The sequence below is a fragment of the Mastomys coucha genome, unplaced genomic scaffold (genome assembly GCF_008632895.1).
Source record: "Mastomys coucha isolate ucsf_1 unplaced genomic scaffold, UCSF_Mcou_1 pScaffold23, whole genome shotgun sequence".
NCBI lineage: Eukaryota > Metazoa > Chordata > Mammalia > Rodentia > Muridae > Mastomys > Mastomys coucha.
In genome coordinates, this window is record NW_022196906.1 from 12877148 (window position 1) to 12901254 (window position 24107).

Here is a 24107-nt window from a genome sequence, read left to right on the forward strand (position 1 = left end):
TCTAATTTATTCAAGCTACAGTCTGAAAAATATGTTTGTGAATAAATTTTAATGGTGTGGAATAATGGTACAAAGAACAAAATGCTGAATCAGGCTGAGTTTACTGATATGAGCCAACTGAGTAGAGACTCTAGTTTTAAATGAAAGCTTTAATTAAAAATAGTGCAAAATCTTTGAATGGTTGGCTGAGGTATTTGCCAAATATAGCCTACTGAAAATGAATTAGATATGCCTAATATCCCTTGGCTTACTATGAATGGAGAGATCTTCTGGCTTAAGTAAATGGCAATGGTAGAGTGAATATGCTGTTTACAACTATACTCCACAGAGGGAAGAGCCAGAAGTATAATCTTCACTAATTCTTATAAGATTAAAAATGGTGTGGGGGAACAACACCATGTTTTAAGAGATTTGTTACCATCTTTGTCCTTATAGCAGACCTTAGTGTTAGATATGCTGTCTCTCATTTGGAAAAGTTATGTGCATTGGGGTTATCTGAGCCCTGAAATATTAATGGCCAAGTTATAGCACTGAATCATCAAATACAAGGTAATCATAGTTATGACAATGGACTGCATAGGCAGAGCAATGTCTATAATGGACTAACCATAATATTCAGCAGAAACAAAGTTTTATGATAGCATGGTGTTTATTGAGTTTTGGTACTGGATAACCAATCATGATGTTTCTAGGCATGAAAGGAATAAGAAAGAAGTCTACAAATTTCATGTCTGATATATATATATATATATATATATATATATATATATATGTGTGTGTGTGTGTGTGTGTGTGTGTGTGTGTGTGTGTGTGTGTGTGTAAATTTTCTTAAACAAATGAATGAAAGATTATATTGGGTGTTGCCAAAAGAGAATCTTAATTAGTAAACCAATTACAAGGTGCTAACTAGTTTGAATCCCAGAAAGTCTTGAACTTGGCTAGACAGGTTTTCCTGAGGAAAGACCTTTATAAAACACTAAAGAGTCAGGTGTTTAATGTTATTTTGGCTGAAATTCTACTAACAGAAAATCCATTAGTCCAGGAAACTCATTCTGTGATTATTTACATAGTCCCAGAAGGTACAATTGGCATATATGTACTTAGAAATTTTCGGAAGTTTTACATTAGTTCCCTATTTTTAACTGTAGAATGAGGGGTACTATATAGGAAAGGCAAACTGGGAGCCTTCAGTTTTGCCTTTGCTAGTTAAAACAGTGAATCCATTACAGTATATCATTCCCTGAAAAATTTTAGAAATTATCATCACTACCAATTAATTGATAGATGCAAGACTGGTGGATCCCACTGAATTTCCCATTAACTCTCATAGTTGCCCAATGTAGAAAACAGCCGTTGTACTAGATATGGTGTTCTTACTTGAGCAGAATTACATATTTCCTGGTAGATGGAGTGCAATTATTGATCTAACAAATGACTTTTTCTTTGTACCTAGACACAAGGACCATAAGAAACATTTTTTTAAGTTGGCAAGTTCAGTAGTATATATATACAATTTACTTTTAGGATATATTAACTCTCCAGGCATGTATCATAACATAGTTAGAAGTGATGTTGATTATTTAACTATTGCACAAAATATAACAATGCTGTACTACATTGATTACATTATACTGATTGGACCAAATAAAAAGAAGGTTGCATCCATTTTGGACTCATGAGTACACCAGAGGATGAGAAATAAATCTAACCAAAATTCAAGGCCTTCTATCTCAGTGGAATTCTTAAGAATTCAGTGATGTGGGACATCTAGGCAACAGGCATTTTAAGGAGAACAATAAGATACTGTACCTGGTTGCACCTATCAAAAAATGAAACACAATATTTAGTTGGATGATTTGTATTCTGGAGATATTACATTTCTTACTCCAGTGTGTTAATCCAGCACATACACCAAAAAACTCAGAATGCTGGTAGTGTGGAGTGAGGCTAGGAACAGCAGGGGAGTTGTCATCAGATCCATACTGTGTGTAGGCTGCTCTACCCCTTGAAACATATGTTCAAACGGACCCAATGATATTAATGATACTTGAGGTGTTAGTGGTACATATGGTCATTGTTTGGAGCCATTGGTAAGATTTTATAGATGAATCACAGGAGATGCATTTGATATTTTAAAGAATATATCTATCATTGTCTACAGGCAACTATTCTTTCTTTGCAAAACTTTGTTGGTCTACTATTGTGTCATCGAGGAAAGAGAATTTTGACAATAGGCCATCAAGTTAAAATGTGACCTTAGATGCTCATCATGATCAGCATATTATCTGACTGACTAAATATAAATCAAGATGTGACACCAAAATTCCATTATCAAATGGTATATACAAGATAGGACTGAGGACACAAGCAAGGTACATGAGGATATGCCTAATTGTCTATTATTTCCATTCCTGTTATAATGGTATATATTGTCAAGCATGTACCTATTGTTTCATGAGTTGTGTTGACTGAAAAAGGTAAGAGTAACACCACCTGGTTTAATGATGATGTTAAATGGTATGCAGACATCATCAAGCATTAGACAGCAGCAGTTTTACAATCCATTTCTGGAACACACTGAAAGTCCATTGCAAAAGAAAATCTTCACAGTGGGAAAAACTTTGGGTAGTACATGTGGTCATTCATTGTTTGAAAGAGAAATAACATGATGTATTATTGCCAATGGATTAACTTGAAGGTGGGGGATTTGGAAGACCCAAGATCAGAAAATTGATGATAAAGTCATTTGGAAAAGTAGTAGGTTAATATATCTCTCCAAATGGCTGAAGGGTGCAAAGGTAGGTATGTGCTACATAAATTCTCATTGAACGATGACTTCAGTGCAAAAGGAGCTCAGTGATCATGTAGATAGAATGACTCATTCTGTAGACAGGCAGCCTCTTTCTCTATTCATTCTGTTATTACCAAACAAGCCCATGAACAAACTGGCCATGGTGGCAGAGTTGGGTATTATGTATAGGCTTTTAAAAATGGTCTGACACTCACTAAGACTGACCTAGAAACTGGATGCCTTTTTCTGCCAACTGTAGAGATGAACATTAACTCCCTGAAAGGATACAGTTCTCCAGAATGATCAAGTTATGATCTGATGGGTGGGTGATTGAATTGGATGAATTCTTCTGTAAAAAAACAGCAATAAGTGCTAACTGGAGTAGATATTTATTCTGGTTTTGGATTTTTCCTTCTCTGCATATAATGATCCTGTAAAAACCACCATAAATGGACATAAAGAATGCTTTTTCCTCTATCACCTTTATTTCATACAGTATTGCTTTTATCTGAGAACCTCATTTCACACACAGAGAAGTGTAACACTAGGCCTTAGATCATGTAATGCATTAGTCTGAAAGAAATATGGAATAGTTTTTTGAACACACACCTACAGTGCGTATTATGGAGCAACATCCTGAAGGGCAAGAGCAGAGTTCTCTAGAAGTCAGTTTATGCTTTGCATCAGCATCAAATATGTTTTATGCTTTCTCACATTGCCAGTATGCATGGGTCTAGGAATCATGAGGTAAAAAATAGAATTGTTGAAATCATCATCACTCCTAACGACCTACTAGAAAATTCTTTGCTTCTTGATTCTATGACACTAAGTTTTCTTTGATGATATGCTTATGTTTGTTTACAGAGAAGATGGGTGCTCTTGCCAGGAGATACAACAACTATTCCACTGAACTGGAACCACAGATTTCCCTCTGTACATTTGGGCTTCTGATGTTCTTTTAAAAAGTTTAAGAAAGGGTTATAAGTGTTAGAAGATGTGGTTGATCTGGATAACCAAGCAGAAATTGGATTAATTCTCTGCATTGGAGGTAAGGAAGACTATAGGTGGAGTACAGGAACATTTTATGGCATCTCTTGGTGATCTTACATTTTTGTGATTAAACTCAATGTGAAACTATAGTAACATAATTCATGCAGTATGACAAAGTGTATATATACCCATCGGTAATGAATTTATAGGTCACTCCTCTAAAAAACAGTGCCAAAGTCTGCTTAGGGTGTTTACTGACAGTGGAAGAATAGGTAGTAATATATACAAAGCCCAGTAACCAGTAACAGAGGCACAAATTATAGTAGATATAGGAATTTCTGTTATATTTTGTTAAGAGTGTGTTTGTACAGATATCTGAGTTTCTGACTTTCTTTGATCTTTTTATTATGTCTTATAATATCTATTAAGAGACTATCAATACCTACTATATTTATGCTTGGGATATTTAAAGAATCAATTTCAAGGGAAACTGACCTACATTCTAAATGTATAATGTACTTGCTGTTGTACAGGAGATAGTGATATTATTCTAGGTATAATAATGAGATGATTAGAGCTTTCATATGAAATCTAAACATGCCATAATGACATACAATTGTGTATCAGATTAACAAGTGGTAGACTGATGATGGCTATATTTGGTTGTGAATTTGAGTACAGTTAATTAATTCCACAATATTGATGAGTACATATGTGAGGGTTTTTTGCTTAATTATTTGAAGTGTAAATATCCACTTCTAACCTGGGGCACATTTTCTATTGAAAGCCTGTATAAATGACATGGAAGGAGGTAGTGTCTTTCTTTGCCTTTTACTTCCTTCATGAAAATGTCAATTTTTAACTGGTAGTAAACTCCACTTATCTATCCATAATATACTAAAGACACAAGCTGAGATATCCAGCCTCAGGGACTGAAGAAATATTTGATTGCTTGTCATTCTGTTCATTGGAAATCATTGTTGGAATAGCTGGAATATTATTCCTGTATGTCAGTCTAATAAATTTTTGAGAGAGACAGTAGATAGATAGATAGATAGATAGATAGATAGATAGATAGATAGATAGAAAGATAGATAGATTCAATAAGTTATATTATTCTATGGCATCCTAATGGAACAAATATGAATATAAAATATGTAATACAAACATTGAACATTAATTCTAAGCATGTTTTAGTGAATTTTAAATACTCTTTTTCATTCATAGTAGTAGTACATTTAAATGGTGTGTGTCTGTATTTTGTTTGTTTGTATATATTCCATGTGTAAACACATGAATATTACTAGTCTTAGATTTAAATATCTTAATTATTACTATTGAATATAATTATAGTTATTACACAAACATTCTGCTATATAGTATTTCAGTTTTCATAACAAATTTGTTTTCTACATGTCTGGGAAACCAGAACAACCTGAGATTTTCACACAGACCAAAATAAAAATAAAAAATAAAGTGTTAGTAGCTTACTTGGCAAAGTCAGTTTGAGGCAGTTGTCAGTGCTTCAAAATAGTCAAAATTAAGGTTTGTGAAGACCCAATTCCTTCCCCTGGGCTCTCCTTATGAATTACGAAGCAGATGAGTTTTAGATATACTTCATGCCTTTTGCCAACATTTTCTGATTTAGTGTTCTGCTGATCATAGCCATTTTCCGCCTATAAATATTATATAATTTCTTTTAGATTACTTGACATAAATCATCATCTTTTGCAAGACCTTTGGGTTATTCATTTTGTCTTCTTTACAGCCCCAATACTATTATAACTTAATGGAATTGAAGACACTTATTCTCGCAGGTCAGCATGGATTAAAGTATACAATGTTGACATGAGAGATTATAGAGTAGTACCATTGTTCAGGAAAAATAATTATAAAAATATTGACTCATAAATTAAAGACCATGTATAAATTATTTAATGAATGAGTCTGACAAACCATTAGAATTCACAATTGTGTGTGCATGTGTGTATGTGTGTGTGCATATTTGTGTGTATGTGTGCATGTGTGCATATTTGTGTGTGTATGTGCATGTGTGAGTGTGTATGTGTGTCTGTGTGTGTATGTGCTGTTTATATGCTTTCCTTATGGTTTTTCATCTTATTTACTGCTGTTAAATTATTTTGTCATATTCTGATTTATTGTTTTATTTTATCAAGTTTATTTTTATTGTAAGTTCTTAGATGCTAGTTCATTTGGTAATGAGAGACAGGAAACATGTGGATCTGTATTGGAATGGAGTTGGAAAGGACTAGGAAGAGTTGAATGGAAAACTATAATTAGAATATTCTGTATTGAAAAAAACTGCACTCAATAAAAGAAAAAGAACTTAATAATATTGTAGAATTTAAAAAATCAAAAGAAAAATAAATTTCCAACCGTTTCATTGACCATAACGATAAGAGTAACCACCCTAATCATTCACATTAATATAAGTTTAATTTACTTATTATATAGTATTTCTTCATTGACATGTGTCTTAGTCGGGGTTTCTATTCCTGTACAAACATCATGACCAAGAAGCAAGTTGGGGAGGAAAGGGTTTATTTAGCTTACTTCCATATTGCTGTTTATCACCAGAGGAAGTCAGGACTGGAACTCAAGCAGGTCAGGAAGCAGGAGCTGATGCAGAGGCCATGGAGGGATGTTTCTTACTGGCTTGCTTCTCCTGGCTTGCTCAGCCTGCTCTCTTGTAGAACCCAAGACTTCCAGCCCAGGGATGTCACCACCCATAAGGGGCCCTACCCCCTTGATCATTAGTTGAGAAAATGCCCCACAGCTGGATCTCATGGAGGCACTTCCCCAACTGAAGCTCCCTTCTCTGTAATAACTCCAGCCTGTGTCAAATTGACAAAACCAGCCAGTACAACATGTATTATCAAACAATTATAACTGAGTACTGTTATAATGTCACTATTTCACATTGATGACTGCTTATCGTGAAGAACATTAAGGATATATCTGCTCCAAAATGTTTGCTTACCAAGAGTATGCATAGTAATCTACTTACACATTACAAAATATAAGTACTTGCTCTAAATATGTAAGTAATTCTACCTTTCAAATATCACATTAGTAACCAAGCAGACAGTCAGAAATTGTTCATTTGTTCTTTCCCTGCATGCCTTTTCCAAACTATAGTTTCCTTGAATCTCAAAGGAATATTGTACAAAGTTTAAAAAATTGAAACTTTAAGTTATTCTTCTATGGAATTCAAATATCATGATAAAACAGCCCCAACTCTTGTGATGAGTTTCCTCAGGGCTTGTTTCATGTCCTTGTTCCTCAGGCTGTAGATAAATGGATTCAACATCTGAGGAACTACAGAATACATAACTGAAGCCACCACAGCCTTTTCAGGAGAGTCAGTCACTGAAGAGCTGATATACACACCCAAAATTGTGCCATAAAACAAGGAGACAACACAAAGGTGAGATCCACAAGTAGAAAATGTTTTATATCTTCGCCCAGATGATGACATTCTTAGAATTGCTGATAAAATTTGAGTGTAAGAGAAAATTATACCAGAGATAGGAATTCCACCAAATACACAAGATGCAAAATATACCAGGATGTTATTAATGAGCGTATCGGAACATGCAAGCTTGATGAGCTGAGCAAGTTCACAGAAGAAATGAGGGATTTCCACATCTGTGCAGAATGACAAGTGAAGAACCATCAGTGTGTGTAAGAGACCAAACACAAGGCTAAGAAGCAGAGAAAGTAGAACCATCAGGACACAACAGGAAGGATTCATTATTGTAGAGTATCTCAGAGGATGACAAATGGCTACATATCGATCATAGGCCATTACAGCAAGAAGACAGTTTTCCAGTCCAGTGAAAACCAACACAAACCAAACTTGTGTGAGACAGCTGGTGTAAGTGATACTTTGATTCTGCGTTATCATGTTTATGAGCATATTTGGTATTATGTTTGTGCTTAAGCATATATCATTAATGGAAAGACTAGAGAGAAAAAAATACATTGGGGTTTTTAGGTGTTGGTCAGATCTAACAGCCAAGATGATGAGCAGGTTTCCTAGTACAGTCACCAAGTATATGCACAGGAACAAGCTGAAGATAAGGAACTTGAGCTGAGCATCACCAGTTAGTCCAAGGAGAAGAAATTCTAAAATATCTGAGTGATTTCTGAATTGCATTAAACTGACAATTCTGAAAATGAGACAGGAAAGTAAAAAGATTCTTTGCTAGATTTAGCTGGATGGAAATTACAGTTCAGGGAATTCTTTATTCTTACTGGTTGCTTTAAGGTACATAGCCCTGTAGAATTTGCTCAACATTCAGAAATATTTATAGAGTGTCAGGCCAAACACCTAGAAGGGAACAAAAGAAAACAAACTCTCTTTTAACACATAAATTAAATGTTTAATTTGATGAATAGTGACTTATGCTCACTTCCATATTCCACTTGTTGATGCTATTCATTTTGTCAGGCTCAAAAATTTTACAAAGTACTAAATCATTAAATCTTATGGAATATGTCATATCCTTTCATAATTAATCTATGCTTTTGAAAATCTAACATGAGATAGAAACACTTGTAGTTAAATTCTAGGTAAAACATACGAACTTGGTCATTCTGAAAAATAATTTGAAGAGCACCTGAGATGATAGATGAGATGCTTTATACCCTCAGCTTCAGAAGCACAGAGACCACCTCATAGACACCAAGAACACTGCTGGCATTTTAAAAATAATGATTAAAGGCCAGATTTCTGAACCTTAGGAAAATTTCTAGAACAAATTCTGCTAAGGTACTCATGAGAAAGATTTAAATTATCTGCAGGGTATCTCAGCTTTCAGAATTTAAAAATTTAAATTTTTCTGAATTGATCTAATTTTGCACATCTTTTTAAGGATATTCTGCACTTTATATATAGTTAAATTGTGCAGATGGAGAGAATATCTATCCAAGGTGTTCATAGAGTCATTAAATTTGAGGAGAAGCAGGTTAATATTTGAGAAGAAAATTGTCCTTACTGCTTAGAAACCATAAGAATGGTAGCATGTTTGATGTTGGTGGCAGTGTGCATGTGAGAATGTGTCAAGCAGGAGGTTAGTTGGCACCTGGTTCCCATTATACACTTAGGATTTTTACTGTTTACAATTGTATAAAACATTCATTTTTATGCTAATATATTAATGAAATACTTACAAACGCTGTTTTCATGGAGAGTATTGTTCAACATTTCACAAAACATGTGAAAGCAGACAGTCCTTTTCTAAAGTAAGGCAGGTACAAAACTGACTCACAAGTTATAAAACAAGTAGACAGTCAGTACCAGAGATGCTGTAGCTAGCTTATAGCTCAGGTATTTTAAATGAGTATCTGTCTGCCTGACACCCATAGTCTCAAATTCCCCAGAGGTTGATATCAAAATCTCCTCATTATAATGCAGATATAAATATTATTCCGTGTGATCCCAAGAGTGCAGGTCTATAAATATTACTAGGCACAAAGACAGCCATTGAGAATATGTGACATATTGAGTCTATGGCTATGCTTCTATCACTCGGTGTCCTCTGCTTTTTGTTTACGCCAATTAACAGTTTATACACACAAACCACTGGAATTTTGTAATCAGTTCATGAATTCTACTTGTGCTGTTTATTCTTTGTTTTTAAGGAACTTATTTAAATTTAAAAATATGAAAATATAAATTATATATTTGTAGATGTCTATAATTTAAGACTGAAAATAGTTGTATCATAAAGCTACAGACATTCATTAATACTTATATACTAAAAGTTTTTGACAGTCTTTAAAAGTAACCAGGATTTTACCTCATTTCATTTTATTCTATCTATCTATCTATCTATCTATCTATCTATCTATCTATCATCTCTCTATATATTTTTATCTCTCTACATATAATCTATTTTACTTTTGCAATCCACTCATTTATTTTTGAGTGTGAGTGTCCCACTATGTTTCTATACAAGTGAGGGAATAGGTGCAAAGTTGTTTGTTTACATTTCTTTCTATCAGTCCTATTATTTTTACTAACATTTACTGAGTATATTTACAGGCCTCATTCTCCTTAATTAGTTAACCCTGACAACAATTTAAGTTTCACTGTAGTATTTTCATATGTCAGTGAAGTGTCCTTTAAGTTTCTGGCCTTCCTCTCCATCTATTTTCCTACTTCTTTTGGATCATATTCCTGAATATAAAACTGCTTATATTACTTGTGTGCCATACTTATTTCATTTATAAACAAAAAAACATATAAAATATATTATGAACACAATTATTTACCAGAAACTTGTAAAGATTCTCTTCCCATTCCTAACATATTTTCTAAAAACTCTTATTCATCCTCATATAAAACACTTGATTTCCCTTTTTTGAATAGTAGTAGTAGTAGTAGTAGTAGTAGTAGTAGTAGTAGTAGTAGTAAGTACAGGATTATAATTCTGTATATGTTATTTATCTCTTCATCTTTAGATGACAGAAATTTAGCCTGCTAGAGTTATCATGCCTATATAAATATTTCTTCAATGAATTCCTTCAATAAAACAGTTATAAAATGAATTTTGTTCTAGTCATCTTACTCCAAATTGTTTAATATAATTCATTTCGTCTTATTGTTGTGTTTTCAAAGCTAGTCATCATTAATAAGAATGTGTATGCTTTACCAAATACAAATCTATAATTTCAATGTATTTCTTTTGTGATTATATACTATTAATTGATATGACAAAGTATGTAGAAAAGCCACTATAGGAGCATATGTGGTTATCTCCAATGAGAGAAGTGCAAATAGATTCAAACTCTAAATTTTTATTGAGTATGTCATTACATTTTAAGTGGAAATACCTTTTACAAGTAAAAATTTTAGTAATTTTATTTTGCCAACTTCTTTTTGTTTTATTAAATTAATTTATTTTTCACACTTGATATTCCATTCCCCAGCCCCCACCCAAATCCACCCACCAACTGCTCCACATCCCAAACCTCCTCCCCACCCCTGTCTCCATGTGGATGCATCCTACCCCCCACTCCACCTGACCTCTAAACTCCCTGGGGCCTCCAGTTTCCTGAGGGTTAGGTGTATCATCTCCTAATGAACACAGACCCAGAAATCTTCTACTGTACTTGTGTTGGAGGTCTCATATCAGCTGGTATATGCCTTTTGTTTGGTGATCTCTGGGGTTCAGATTAATTGATATTGCAAGTCCTCCTACAGGATCAACCTTCTCCTCAGCTTCTTTCAGCCTTCCCTAATTCAACAAGGGTCAGGTGCTTCTGTCCATTAGTTGGGGCAAATATTTGCACCTGACTCTTTCAGCTGCTTGTTGGATCTTTTGAAGCAGTCATGCTGGGTCCCTTTTTGTGAGTGCTCCATAGCCTCAGTAATAGTATCAGGTCTTGGGACCTCCCCTTGAGCTGGATCCCACTTTGGGCCTGTCACTGGACCTTCATTTCTGAGGTTCCTATCCATTTCTGTCCCTGTAATTCTTTCAGACAGGAACAATTATGGGTCAGAGTTCTAACTGTAGAATGGCAACCTCATCTCTCATTTGATGCCCTGTCTTCCAGCTGGAGAAGGACTCTATAAGTTCCCTCTCATTACTGTCAGGCATTTCATCTAAAGTCTGTACCTTTGATTCCTGAGATTCTCTCACCTCTCGGGTCTCTGGTACATTCTGGAGGGTCCCCCCAACCTCCTATTTCCTGAGGTTGCCGGTTCCCATTCTTTCCTCTGGACAGTAGGGATTCAGTCTTTTTCCCTCATCCAATACCAGATCAGGTTCCCTTCTGCCCCTCACCCACTGCCCTATGCCATCCACTTTCCCTCCCAGGTTCCTCCCTCCCTCCCCACTTGTGATTGCTTTCTTCTCTCTCCCGAGTGGGACTGAGGTATCCTCACTTGTACACTTTAGCATGTTGATCCTTTTGAGTTCTGTGAACTCTGTCTCAAGTATTCTGTATTTTGGGGGGAGCTAGTATCCTCTTATTAATGAATACACACCATGCACTTCCTTTTGGGTCTGAGTTACCTCACTCAGGATGATATTTTCTAGTTCCATCCATTTGCTTGCAAGACTCAGAATGTCTTCATTCTTAATAGCTGAGTAGTATTCCATTGTGTAAATGAACCACATTTTCTGTATCCATTCTTCTGTTGTCGGACATCTAGGTTGTTTAAAATCTTCACTAACTCCACATCTGGTAGAAGGCTAATATTCAAAATATAAAGAACTCATAAAGTTAATCACGAAAAAACCAAACAATCTAATCAAAAAATGGGGTTTAGAACTAAACTGAGAATTCACAACTGAAGAATCGTGAATGGCTGAGAAGCACTTAAAGGAAAGTTCAAAGTCCTTAGTGATCAGAGAAATGCAAATCAAAACGACCCTGAGATTCCACCTTATACCAATTAGAATTGCTAAGATCAAACCCTCAGGTGTCAACACATGTTGGAGAGGATGTGGAGAAAAAGGAACACTCCTCCATTGCTGGTGGGATTGCAAACTGGTTCAATCACTCTGGAAATCAATCTACCTGAAGATCCAGCTATATCTCTCTTGGGCATATCCCCAAAGGATGCCCCACTATGTTCTACTATGGGGCACATGTTCCACTATGTTTATAATGGCCTTATTTTTGATAGTCAACTTCTATTAAAGTGTCAGCATTTTCTGCATTAATTTTGTAATCTGTAGCTTTGAAAGTATTTCTAATTTTAAATTATCTGAGACAAGATGTAACAATGCTTTACTTTAAAAACTTCATCTGTTCAAGTTCCAAATCCATAAAGTAATGGATTTGGTAATAGAGTTATTTTTCAGATCAATTTGTCATGGAGCATGAAACAAGCCTAATATAACTTAAAATAAATTAGTTTCATCAGGCATTGAAAGAGAAATTCTACATGCTTTTTAAACATGTTATGAAATTCTATGGATTTATTTTGTTAGTCAAAATAAGATTATTTTTTCTCTTCAACAATGTTCTTGGGTAAAAATGATCTGTTAATAGAAAGTTTTTTTTTTTTTAACTGTAGTAAAAGTAAGAATTCACTGAGTTGGGAAGGTGGATGAGTCATTGAAATGATGGTGAAACCAATATTAAGGAGCAGAGTGCAGATTACTACCCAGTTAAAAATCAGGAACCTTGTTTATTTTGTATTTGTTTTTCCTTTTGCTTTTGTTTTTCTACATTCCATATACAAATGAGACAAAAGTTGGGAAATACTTAGGGTTTGCTTGCTAGCTATTCAGGCAGAACTGGAGGTCTCTGGTTTGTTTTTGTTTGGTTTTTGTTGTTTTTAATACTGTATCAAAAATATTTCTTAATATCCTGAATCTCCTAGGTTCTCTTCATTGTGCCTCGCCAAAAAACTCTTTTGACACTGTTGATTCCTTTTCTATTTTTCTATAGTTTCACTGTAGACTATGTCTTATGTGTTTGGGATGACACTAACTTTGCTGCTGCTACATATAATTTTGTGTCATATCTATTAGTCCCATTACCCTAATGTATAATTTTTTCATCGTATTTCTTTATTGATTTTCTACTTTATGGATCAGCTCAATTTTGAAGATGGAACCCTGAACTATTCTACTAAGACTCTATGGTTGGCTAGTTTTTCTGTGTGCCTTAATGTATATATTATACTTTTTAGCTTAGAATTTATGTATGAATCCTTAGTCTGTGAATGAGTCTATCCATGATTCTTATGATTGTTCTTGTAAATTTTCCACTTCTTTTATGTTGAGTGGATCAACCTCCATATGATGTATGTTGTTTTATCTTATCTTTTATTTTATAATGTCTGATTGTTATAACTTAGAAGCCTATTCTTTTGTAATGAGAGAAAGAAAGGTTGTGGATTTGATGGGGAGAGGAGGTAGGGGCAAACTGAGATATATAAATAAAGGGAACACTCCAGTTAAGGTATATTTTATGAGAAACAGATCAATTTTAACATAAGTAAATAAATAACTAAATAAAGTTTAAGAAATACTGTGTTCAAATAAGAAATGTTATCAATAGAAATTGCATTCCATGGGGAAAAGCATACTAGTTGGTTATCAAGAAACAAATGATCTTCCCTGAAATCATAAACATACAAATAATATTATATATATTTACTAGTTTTGAAGTGGTATATTTTTTTCATTGTCTTCCCTACTAATTTGTGTTCACTGAGTCATAAAGCTCAAACTGCTAATTCACTCAATTAACTTTTAGATTTTGTAGTACAATAAAGACAGAAATTTAATTTTGCTTAAAATATAAACCATAAGTAACATGAAATAAATGAAAAATTGTATTATTTTCAGAGTTTTGTAGTTTATCAAATATTCTCTCCCACAAGTATACAGAAACAAACCATGCTGCCTAGTATAAAGTAAGATTAGAACAGGAACATGGAATAAATCTGGGTTTCTGAAAATACCCCTGAATGCTGCTGAAAGCTTGAAAACTATTTGAGGGCCATTGACCAAAAACTTTCACAGTTACATGGCTTAACTTGTTAACAATGCAGAACACCCAGAAACTCTTTATGAAGGCACCCAGCACACTCTTTATTAAAAAGAAGCCAAAAATATACAATGGAAAAAAGAAAGCAACTTCAATAAATAGTGACAGTCTCACTGGCAGTCTGTATATAGAAAAGTGAAAGTGAATCCTTATTTGTCACCTTGCACAAAACTCAAGTCCAAGTGTATCAAGGATCTCAACATAAAACTTGATACATTGAATCTAATAGAAGAGAAAGTGGGAAAGAGCCTTGAACTCATTGGCACAGGGGGACATTTCCTAAATAGAACTCCAATGGCTCATGTTCTAAGATAAAGAATTGATAAATTGGACCTCATGGAACTGGGAAGCTTCTGTAAGGCAAATGATATAGTCAATAGGACAAATCAGCAACCTATAATTTGGGAATGACTAACCCCACATCCTACAGTGGCCTAATATACAAATTGTATAAAGAACTCAAGAAGGAGCCAACTATTGGACTGAGCACAGGGTCCTCATTGGAGGAGTTAGAGAAACAACTGAGTGAGCTGAAGGGGTTTGCAATTTCATAGGAAGAACAATAATATCAACCAACCAGACCCCCCCCCCCAAAGCTCCCAGGGATTAAACTACCAACCAAGAGTACACACAGAGGGACCCATGGCCCCAGCTGCATATGTAGCAGAGGATGTCCTTGTTGGGCTTCAGTGGGAGGAAAGGCCCTTGTTCTTGTGAAGGTGGTAAATCTCTAACACAAATATGACATGACAATGAAACCACAACTCCATTAATATGAATACAAGTTGTGCACCTAGATTGGGCAGATACCACAACACTATCATCTTTGACATGTAGACCCCTTATAACTTTGACAAGAGACCCCTTATAACTTGCAGTTTCTCCAGGGCACATGCTTCTGCTCAGCTTTCCTTCCATCTTCTCCTGTCCTCTATTGTCCTCTTGCCCTTTCTCTCCTACAGCCTTCAGCTCCATTTTCCCTTCCTTCTCTGTCAATCAAGATGGGAAGAAAATTTACAGGAAATCATCTGAGTCCTGACTCATTCCTTGTTTGCAGCCCCTCACAGGAGAATGAAATTAACATAAAGTATAACTAGCCCGGGGGCTATCTGCAATGGGAATGCCAGAGTGGGGAGGTGGAAGTGAGTGGGTGGGTGGGGGGAATACCATCATAGAAGCAGGGGCAGGGAGGATGGGATATAGTGTTCTGGGGGAAACCAGGAAACTCGATAACATTTGAAATGTAAATAAAATAAATATCCAATAAAAAATTATAAAATATGCTCATGGAGCCTGAATTGGCTACCTTCTGTAATTAGCAAGGCCTCAAGTGCATGGGTTGGAAGACCAAACTAGTCGCAAAACCTTCCACCTACACTTTGTCCTGGGACTGGATCCTATCAGAATCATCATCAGAGAAAACAGAGAGGCCTCATTTAGCAACTGAATAGAGCAGATGCACAATACCACAGCCAAATGTTAGGTGCAGCTTTATGAATCCTGTGGAGGAAGTGGAGGAAGAATTGGAGATATGAGAGGGGGTCAAGGACACCAACAGACCATAGTCCATAGAATTGTCTGAGCAGTATTCATGGGGGCTCTCAAATATCAGAAAGGTATCTGATCTAGTTCTTCTGCATATATGTTATGGCTGAGTTGCTTAGTGTTCTTTGTGGGATTCCTAACAGTCAGAATGTGGGCTCTCTCTAACTCTTTTACCTGCTCATGGGATCCTTCTCCTCCTAGTCTCATCCAGCCTAATGGTATATATCTGGTATTATTGTAGCTTGTTATGGCATGTTTGATTGATGTCCCTTGAAGGCCTGCTCTTTTTTTAGGTTTGCAACATGGTGTGTATCTATGCAGAGTGGGAAGGTAGGAGTAGAGAGTAGAGAAGGGGAGATAGAGGAAGCTTCAGTTGGGATGTAATATATGAGAGAATGGGGAAAAAAAAGAAACTAGCCACCAAAAAACCCAAACAACCCAAACAAAAAATGATATATAGAAATAAACAGAGAATTCACAACAGACAAATATTGAATGACTGAGAAGCCCTTAAAGAAATGTTCAAAGTCTTTGGTGATATGGAAATACAAATCAAAGCAACCCTGAAATTCCACCTTTCACCAACCAGAATGGCTAAGGATTAACCCAAGTTGATATCACATGTTGCTGAGGATGTGGAAAAAGAGGAACACTCCTCCATTATTGGTGGGATTGCAAACTGGTACAACCACTATGGAAATAAATCTGGATGTTCCTCAGAAAAGTGGAAATAGATCTACCTGAAGATCCAACTATACTACTCTTGGGAATACACCAAAAAGAAGCCCCACCATGCTGAAGGGGCACATGTTTCTCTATGTTCATAGAAGCCTTGTTTGTGATAGCCAGAAGCTGGAAACAACCCAGATGTCCAACAACGGAAGAATGCATACAGAAAAATGTGGTTTATTTACATAATAAAATACTACTCAGCTACTAAGAATGAGGATATCCCATGTTTTGCAGGCAAATGGATGTAACTTTAAAATATCATGTTGAGTGAGGCAACTCAGACCCAAACAGACTTACATGGTATGTACTCACTAGTAAGTGGATATTAGCCAAAAAAGGACTGAATACCCAAGATACAATCCACAGAAGTCCAAAAGGTTAACAAGCTAAAGAGCACAAATAAGGATACCTCAATCCCACTTTGGAGGAAGAAGAAAGCAATCACAGGAGGGAGGGAGGGACCTGGTAGAAATCAGGGCAGGAAGGGGAAGAGGGGGACATGATCAGGTATTGAGTTGGGGGAACAGGACTGAAGCCCTGATGGCCAGCAGAAAGAATAGGAACAGGCAACTTTAGGAGTAGGAGTTTGGGGGATATTCCAGAATGTACCAGAGAATTGGGAGGTGGTAGACTCTCAGGACTTAAAGGAAAGGACCATAGATGAAATACTCTACAGTGGGGAGAGGGAACTTATAGAGCCCACCTCTAACAAAAAGACAGGGTATCAAGTTAGGGATGGGGCTGCCATCCTATAGTCAAAAACTCTGATCCATAATTGTTCCTGAGTGAAAGAACTGCAGTGACAAAATTGGAGAAGAGCCTAAAGAAAAGGAGTCCAGGGGACAGGCCCAAATTTGAATCCAGCTCAAGGGGAAGCCTCAAAGCCTAATGCTATTACTGAGGCTGTGATGTGTTCATATAAAGGGACCTATCATGGCTGCCCTTTGAAAGACCCAACAAGAAACTCAAAGATTCAGATGCAGATATTTAAATCCAACCAGTGGTTGGAAGCTGCTGACTCCTGTGGTTGAATTATGGAAAAGCTGGAAGAAGCTGAGGAGGAGGGTGGCCCTGTTAGGAGGACCAATCTCAACTAAACTTGACCCCTGAGATCTCTCACACACTAAGCCACCTACTAGGCAGCATACACCAGCTGATACAAGGCCCACAACACATATATAGCAGAGGACTGCAGGGTCTGGACTCAGTCAGAGGAGATGCACCTAAACCTCAAGAGACAGGAGGTCCCAGGGAGTGGGGAGGTCTGGTGGGTTGGGGGGTGGGGAGTGGGTATATCATATTGGTGACAGAGGGGAGAGGAGATACAGGATGTGGAATGGTTAGAGGGTGGACCAGGAGGGTTCCTGATAGCCAAAAGATGGAAACAACCCAGATGTCCTAAGACAGAAGAATGGATACAAGAAAATGTGGTTCATTTACACAGTGAAATACTACTCAGCTACTAAGAACAAGGACATCCTCTGTTTTGCAGACAAATGGATAGAACTAGAAAATATCATCGTGGTAAGGTAACTCAGACCCAAAAGGGCATGGATGGTATGTACTCACTAATTTTAGATATTAGCCAAAAAAAAAAAAAAAAAAAAAAAAAAAAAAAAAAAAAAAAAAAAAAAAAAAAAAAAGGTACAGAATACCCAAGATACAGTTCACAGAACTCAAAAAGGTCAACAAATTGAAGGGTCCAAGTGAGTACTCCTCAGTACACCTTGGGAGGAAGAAGACAGCAATCACAAGTGGGGAGGAAGGGAGAGACCTGGCAAGGAAATTGAACAGGGTGGGAAGAGGGGAACCAGGTCTGGTATTAGGTGAGGGAAAAGGACTGAAGCCCTGAGGGATAGCAGAAAGAATGGAAACTGGTAACATCAGGAGGTAGGATGTTGGGGGTGGGGGGACCTTCGGGAATGCATCAAAGATCTGGGAAGTGGGAGACTCTCAGGACTCAAAGGGAAGGACATTAGATGAAGTGCTTGACAGTAGGAAGAGGGAACTTATAGAGCCCATGTCCAGTAAAAGACAGGGCACCAAGTGAGAGACAGGTTGCAAGTGAGAGATGGGTTGCCACTGCAGAATCAAAACTCTGACCCATAATTGTTCCTGTTTGAAAGAACTGCTGGGATGGAAATGGAGAAGAGCCTGAGGAAATGAAGGTCCAGTGACAGGCCCAAAGTGGGATCCAGCTCAAGTACAGGTTCCAAGGCTTAGAGAGGTTTTCAACCCCATAGAATAAACAACATCAACCAACCAGACCTCCCCCACCCCCAGAGCTCCCAGGGACTAAACCACCAACCAAAGTGGAAGGACCCAGGGCTACAGTTGCATATGTAGCCAAGGATGACCTTGTTGGACATCAATGGGAGAAAAGTCCGTTGGTCCTGTGAAGGCTCAGTGTGGGTGCATGCGAGGCAAGGAGGCAGGAGTGGTTGGGTGGCTGGGCGAACACTGTCATAGAAACAGGGGTAGGGGAGATGAGATAGGTAGTTTCTGGATTTGGGGAGTAGACAGGGAAAGGGAATAACATTTGAAATGTATTAGTCCACTTTGCAGAAACAAGATAGGAAAATTCTTCAAACTTCCTGGTTCACACAAAACTTGGTCAAATCTTGTAGGTAAAGTTATTCCCATGATATCCATCACTTTTAATAAATGTGTAGTTACAGAACCAGCCCTGTCAGAAATCAAAGCAGAACTCCATTCGAGTCTTGGTTAGGTATTAGTTGTATGATATACAAATGTTAATTTTTCAAGCTCTGTAAAAGAAGTACAAGCATCTGTCATTTTTTTTCTTTAGGTGTCTGTAGGTATTATTTTTCTCCTTAGCAGGTAATAGGGGTTGATCATGCAAAACAAAAGGTGGGAATTATTTTTATAATTTCCTTGGCTTCATACCAATTATACAAATTTTTCTTTTTTTCTTTGAATTTTTATTATTTACATGAGGTCTTTTATAAAAATGTGTGTTTCTAATATAGTTATTTCATTCATTTCTTCATTTTGTAGTACCAACCATTTTGATAATCCTGTACAAGATCAAATACAGTTTATATGTGAAGGATGATCTCTTTCAAATTGTGTGTTGTAATTTTATAAATAACAAAGTTAATCCTGAATCATATGGAGTCAATTCAGGAGTTTCTATATGCAAAACAACCCTGTCTGTGAAAGGAGAGTGAGTAATAATATTAAGAGATTCTGAAACATCAAACAAAACCAAGGGAAGAGTATAGACTTCAGGGATTTTTTTTTCTATTGTATATTTGTAGTGTCCGCCCATGGATCCTACACAGTAGTAGATTGCCTTGGACTAGAGTTGAACTGGACCTGTGGAAATAAGCGGGTGGGGAGCAAAGAGAGAAGGATACCAAGAAAATGTATCAAGGCATGCTTTACTTAGGGTGCAATGTGTTTATATAGTAAAAGCCAAAACGAAACCACAACAATCAAACTTTTAACATAAACAAAATAGCAGACATAATGTTGTAAACTCTGTTTATAGCAGGAACTTTAAGTGTGAGTTCTAGCAGAAATTAGCTGAGTACCAGTACTTTGATCTCTGGAGCTGCAGTGACAGTGTTTCGCACCACAGGTGGACTGCCTTGGCCTCAGCCCCAGGCCTGACACAGCATTCTTTCGCTTTTGAAAACAGTGTCTGAGCAGAGGGGAGGGAGTCCACATTTCACCCCTTTAGTTTTGAAACAAACGCAGGATAAAGGTCATAAGCTCGACACATTTGTATGGGAAACATCACGGTGCTTTGAGCTTCTCTCTGGCTCCATTGTCCCAGGCTTATTTTGCACAGCAAACTGGGCTTATAACATGCCTTTAGCACAGACACTGCCACTGGGCATGTGCCTCTGCCTGGGTTAACTTCACCACCAGAGAGACAGACTTCTTTCTGCACCATCCATCCATACAAGATGCCAAGATATGCTTTTTAACACCTGTAGAGTCCAGGAGCTGCCACAATTTTCTGAAAGCAGCTAATGAAATCTTGGCTGGGCTGCTCATATTGATGCTGAAGTCAGGAGGCTGAAGCTGGGAGGTGGAGCTGGGGACAGGCCCCTGCTGAGTTGCAAATTTTCCCTCCTTGGGCTCTGGAGTCAGGTTGCAGGGAACAGGTCTCAATACCAAGTAAATTAGTCCTTTGCTGACTCAGGTACTCGAATTAACCTTTGAAATATCCACAGATATTTTCTTTATTTACATTTCAAATGTTATCTGCTTTCCCAGTCTGCCTTTCCTGAAACCTCCCATCCTATCTCCCTCCCCCTGCTTCTATGATGGTGTTCCCCTGCTCACTTACCCACTCCTGCCTCCCTGCCCTGGCATTCCACTACACTGATGCATTGAGCCTTCATTGGATCAAGGGCCTCTCCTCTCAGTGATGTCCAACAAGGCCATCCTCTGCTACATATGCAGCTGTAACAATGGGTCCTGCCATGTGTACTCTTTGGTTGGTGGTTCAGTCCCAGGGAGCTCTGGGGGTCTGTTGGTGATATTTTCTTTTTCAAAATCCTATGAGTTTGTAATTTTTCTTTTCTGATCTGGATCTTTGGTGCCTAGATGTTCTGTATACTAATATTACATCCTAAATAATTAATAGAATCTCCCATTTGTATTTTTTCAAGAGCCATTTATAGTCCCAATCAAGACAGAATTCTCTTTATTGAACATTGTTTCTAAGGTATCTGTATTTGTTTTAATCAATAAAACCCATACCGTGATGAATTATAGATTGCAGAAATTATGAATTACTTCTAAAATCTATTGTACAAAATATTGGCACAATGTGGACTTGTTTAACATTCCTGTGGGAAGATCTTCCAATGGTATCTTACATTTGGCTTTTCATGTTTAAATATGAGCACAGTGAAAGGAAACTTCTGTCTTTCTGATTTCTGTAGGGTTATTATAAACAAAGTAGTCTTTCAAATAAATCAGTATAATAGGTCAGGCTTTGTTAACAAAGATTTAAAGGAAATCTGGGTTGTAAGGAATCCATGGACTGAAGTACTTAATTGCTCTCAGATCTGTCAGATCTTCCATTTTCAAGATTTTTTTAATGGCAAATGTACAAGAATTACAAAGGCTAATGGATGTTTATATATATATTGAACTTGCATCTGCTCTTGGAACAGCTCTTCTGAGTTTTGTAACTTTTCCTTATTTCCCGGCTATTGCTCTAACAAAACAGTTCTGTTAGTGAGCCATTTATTGGTAGGACAATTGGGACTCTATCAACAGTGGCTACCCCATATAAATTGGGAGGACAACGTTTGCTGTGACCTTACTCTGAATAGCCTGAATCGTCTGTAACTGCTTTTGATAGCATTTTTCATACCTTTAGAAGGAATTTTTTTTGATGTTTTCTAGCTTCTCTCTGAAGTTGAAACGATGCTAATAAATGTTTTATACTGTTACAATAAATGTCCTTCCCATACATTCATGACTATATCTGCCATATTAATTGCCTTAACTGTCCTATAAAATCTCTGGGCCCTATACATTTAATCAATTTTAAATATTGTTTTATCTGAGATAATGTTATAATCCCTAGATGGTATGGAGATTCTTTCTGAAGAAGAATATTGTGAAATTCTTATTATGTCTGCCTTGGTATCTACTAGACTTTTAATCTCAATTATATCTAATTGTTATTTCAATTTTGATCTTTTATTGTTTATAGTGTGTTATAGAAATATTTCTTTTCTGGTATTTTCAGAATCTCTTATTCTACCCATCAGAGGAGCTGGGATTCATCATTGCTGTCTGTCATTACTAGAATTCAATTTTTTAGTTGCTCTCTAGAACAGCCTCTCCTTTGGTGACATGGAATGAATGGCTAAGGTTGTTTTATTGTTGGGGCCTGAGCAAAGCCTCTTAGGTCATTTTCTGATTTTAGGGAATTGCCTCATATATCTCTAAATGACATACATTCATAAATCTTTTGTCTTCCCTTTCAATATCTTTTCCATATCACAGGCTTTCTCCATCGATTGTCTTTAGGGAAAATATTATATTTAGGGATTGTTTTGTCTATAGCCCTTTAGGAAATGACATATTCTTCTATATCTAAAGCATCAGACACTCTGAGTTCTCATACTTTTAGCAATTATCTGTCTAATTTTAGTAGAATTAAAGGCATTGTATTCAATATCCACAAAACTATTAGTCCATTCATTAAAATGTACAGATCTTCACTTTAAAGATGTATAACCTTTTTGTATTCAGTATTAGCATTCTTATAAGCAAAAAACTAAATTAAAGTTTCTCTAGCATTGGGATCTGTTATTGTTCTATTTACAGCATAAATTACAAGAGTAAATACATTAATATGTTCCCTGAATTATTTTTGTAGTTTTGATATTATTTTCTTGTTGCCTACTAAACCTTCTCCCAATCATTTAAAAGTGCTGTAAGACATTGCTCTAAGATGGCATCATTAAACATAATCTGTCTTTCTGAATTGCCATAGTGATCTTCACCTAACAGCTGATACTTGAAAATACTAATGCCTCTTTCCTATTATGATGGTCCACACCTCAAGCTTCTTCTTGCCACCATGCCAGCCACTGAAGGTGAGTGCTACCTTCTAAGAAAGTTGATATTAATTCTTTCCAATCTTTTAAGCTTCTGTTCTATATAAGGTGAATGCATTCCATAAGCTAAAAATACCTCTTTAAACAATTTTTTTAATTTAACCATTTTATGTGCTCCAACCCTAATAGCTTCATGTTCATAGCTTCATGGATTTCTCTCATCTGGAGCAGATTGTCTTACTGTGGGAAAAAATTATTGTAGATATATTAATGGCCCTACACTGAACTCCAGCAGTCTCAGCACAAAATGGTGCCTTTAGCTTTAGATAAAAAAATATTTATTCTGATTTAAAAGACCACCTAATTTCTATCCCATTGCTTGTAATTTGGAATTCAACCTCTCATTCCTCTCCTCATCTAAGTCTACTTTATTTTGATCTTTCTCAGTAAGGATTAGAAAATTGAAATCAACACCATGTATGCATACTCAGCTTCCAGCTCCAGGATGGTGGACATGCTCCAGGAGGTGGGTGGTGCATTTAAAGTAAGGGACAAAGTCTGGTCACCACTAACAACTCAAAGTGAAGCACAAGACACTAGGAAACCATCTATGTTAACTAATGCTTCCATGTCCAGATTCTCTCATTTGGCTTCTATGTCCAGAACTTGTATAGGGCCCTAACCCTGGATTTTTTGCCCTACATTTGATACAAACACACCTGTTTGTAGTTTAAATAAGACATGGAGACCTCTATCTAGTTTGATGTCATTGGCCTTATGCTGGGGCAGTATCTCTGCTAACTCACCTAAACTATTTTCTATTTTTAGTGGGTGGGGAGAGTGGGGCTGGTGAATAATATGCAAGAGAGCAAATTTCCTTTCTCAGTGTCTTTTAAAGGTGAGCAACAGAAGCATGATTAATTCCAGGAAGATAAACAGTGATCACAGATGTT

At 36.6% G+C, this 24107-nt stretch overlaps 1 protein-coding gene across 1 annotated transcript; it reads right to left on the bottom strand.

Moving 5' to 3' along the window:
• Nucleotides 1-7019: 7019 nt before the first annotated feature.
• LOC116073124 (olfactory receptor 7G2-like) lies at nucleotides 7020-7967 on the bottom strand. The gene has a single exon (XM_031344817.1). The coding sequence runs from the start codon at nucleotides 7959-7961 to the stop codon at nucleotides 7020-7022; it is 942 nt and encodes a 313-aa protein (XP_031200677.1). The 5' UTR covers nucleotides 7962-7967.
• Nucleotides 7968-24107: the final 16140 nt, after the last annotated feature.